The sequence below is a fragment of the Populus euphratica genome, unplaced genomic scaffold, assembly GCF_000495115.2.
Source record: "Populus euphratica unplaced genomic scaffold, PopEup_1.0 scaffold5338.1, whole genome shotgun sequence".
Lineage (NCBI taxonomy): Eukaryota > Viridiplantae > Streptophyta > Magnoliopsida > Malpighiales > Salicaceae > Populus > Populus euphratica.
The window spans coordinates 2,126-3,643 of NW_011505371.1; the positions used below are offsets into that span (position 1 = coordinate 2,126).

The window sequence follows — 1,518 nt, forward strand, 5'->3', positions numbered from 1 at the left end:
AAAATGAAGTGGGCCAGCAATGAAAAGTTAAAATTGATATTTATGGACATCATTGTTAGCTAGTATTTATGAGTGCTGTACTTACTTCACCTTTGCATTAAATATTTTTGGCAGCACATCCTCAGCAGTTAGAATTCTAGTGCTAAATCGTAAGTACGTATCTAGGCTATTTCATTAGGAAATACATACCAGATGTTGCGATGGCCAGTGGCGTCTTTAGTAACTTCTCTCGATGAACAAGGATAGGATACTGAACATCTCAGCACTGAAGAATGAAGATTGAAGGAGAGTAAAAACAATTTGCCTTCTTATATAAATTTCTATACAGGAATTCTATGTCAGTGTTGTAAATGGACCGAAAAATGCCATATATCCTCATTTCCTCATGTTCTGTGACTCTTATATTTGGAAGATCAGTAAAATAAATGCAAATTCCTAGACACTTGGGAATGTTTTTCTGTACATATTAGCCTTTTTAATTTTTATACGTAGGCCGGCTTCGGATGTTGGGTGAATTGAAGAATCTCTAAACTTACTGGTATTGCACACAGGCTAAATGGTTGAATTAAATGACAAATTTAGCAAATTTTTCACTATTGTTGTTTACAAGTCACTCTGTCTTCTTGACTTTCTTCGTTCAGTTTGTTGCAGCTTGTAAGAAACCTCCTGTATTTTGTATAATCACCGAGTATTTGGCCGGGGGCTCATTGAGAAAATTTCTCCATCAGCAAGAGCCACACTCAGTTCCTCTCAATCTAGTCCTGAAATTAGCCCTTGATATTGCACATGGGATGCAATATCTCCATTCACAAGGGATACTTCACAGGGATCTCAAATCTGAAAACTTGCTGCTTGGAGAAGATATGAGCGTCAAAGTTGCTGATTTTGGTATTTCCTGCTTGGAATCGCAATGTGGTAGTTCAAAGGGATTCACAGGCACATATCGATGGATGGCTCCTGAAATGATCAAAGAAAAACACCACTCGAAGAAAGTTGATGTCTACAGTTTTGGCATAGTCCTATGGGAGCTCCTCACAGCATTGACACCTTTTGACAACATGACTCCAGAACAAGCTGCATTTGCAGTCTGCCAAAAGGTAAGCTCAACTGATTCATTTTATTGGTATGGATCTAATGATTGTAAGGAATTACTTTTTCTCAATTTACGTGCGAATTGCACCTGATTTATCCTGTTATGCAATCAGCCAGACATTTCAATGCCTCAAGCCCTGGTTGTTTCAGAAAACTTGCTTTTTAAAAACAATACGATAAATGACAAGCTAGATCTGTAAGGAGGTTCGATATAATTGAGAAAATATTAGATGGTGGTGATTTATGAATTGAAAGTAAACATGCTTCAGTTCACATTTTTGAAGGGATTATAAGATTCAGGGTAGAACTAAAAGAAAGTGGGTCAAGTTTTATGAAACACGCAACCAGAATCAAGATTGAAGTTTTAAAGAGTTCATTTGAGTCCTGTTTTTGCTAATGATCGTAGCTCAACTGGCAATGTCCCTC

The 1,518-nt window shown here is 37.2% G+C and overlaps 1 protein-coding gene across 1 annotated transcript in view; it reads left to right on the plus strand.

Annotated features, from left to right (window-relative positions):
• LOC105120218 (serine/threonine-protein kinase HT1-like) overlaps positions 1 to 1,220 on the plus strand; it is a 2,500-nt gene extending 1,280 nt beyond the window's left edge. The window contains exon 2 of the mRNA XM_011018405.1: positions 642 to 1,220. Within this exon, the coding sequence (XP_011016707.1) occupies positions 642 to 1,184 (543 nt within the window). The 3' untranslated portion in view covers positions 1,185 to 1,220. The remainder of the gene's footprint in view (positions 1 to 641) is intronic.
• Positions 1,221 to 1,518: the final 298 nt, after the last annotated feature.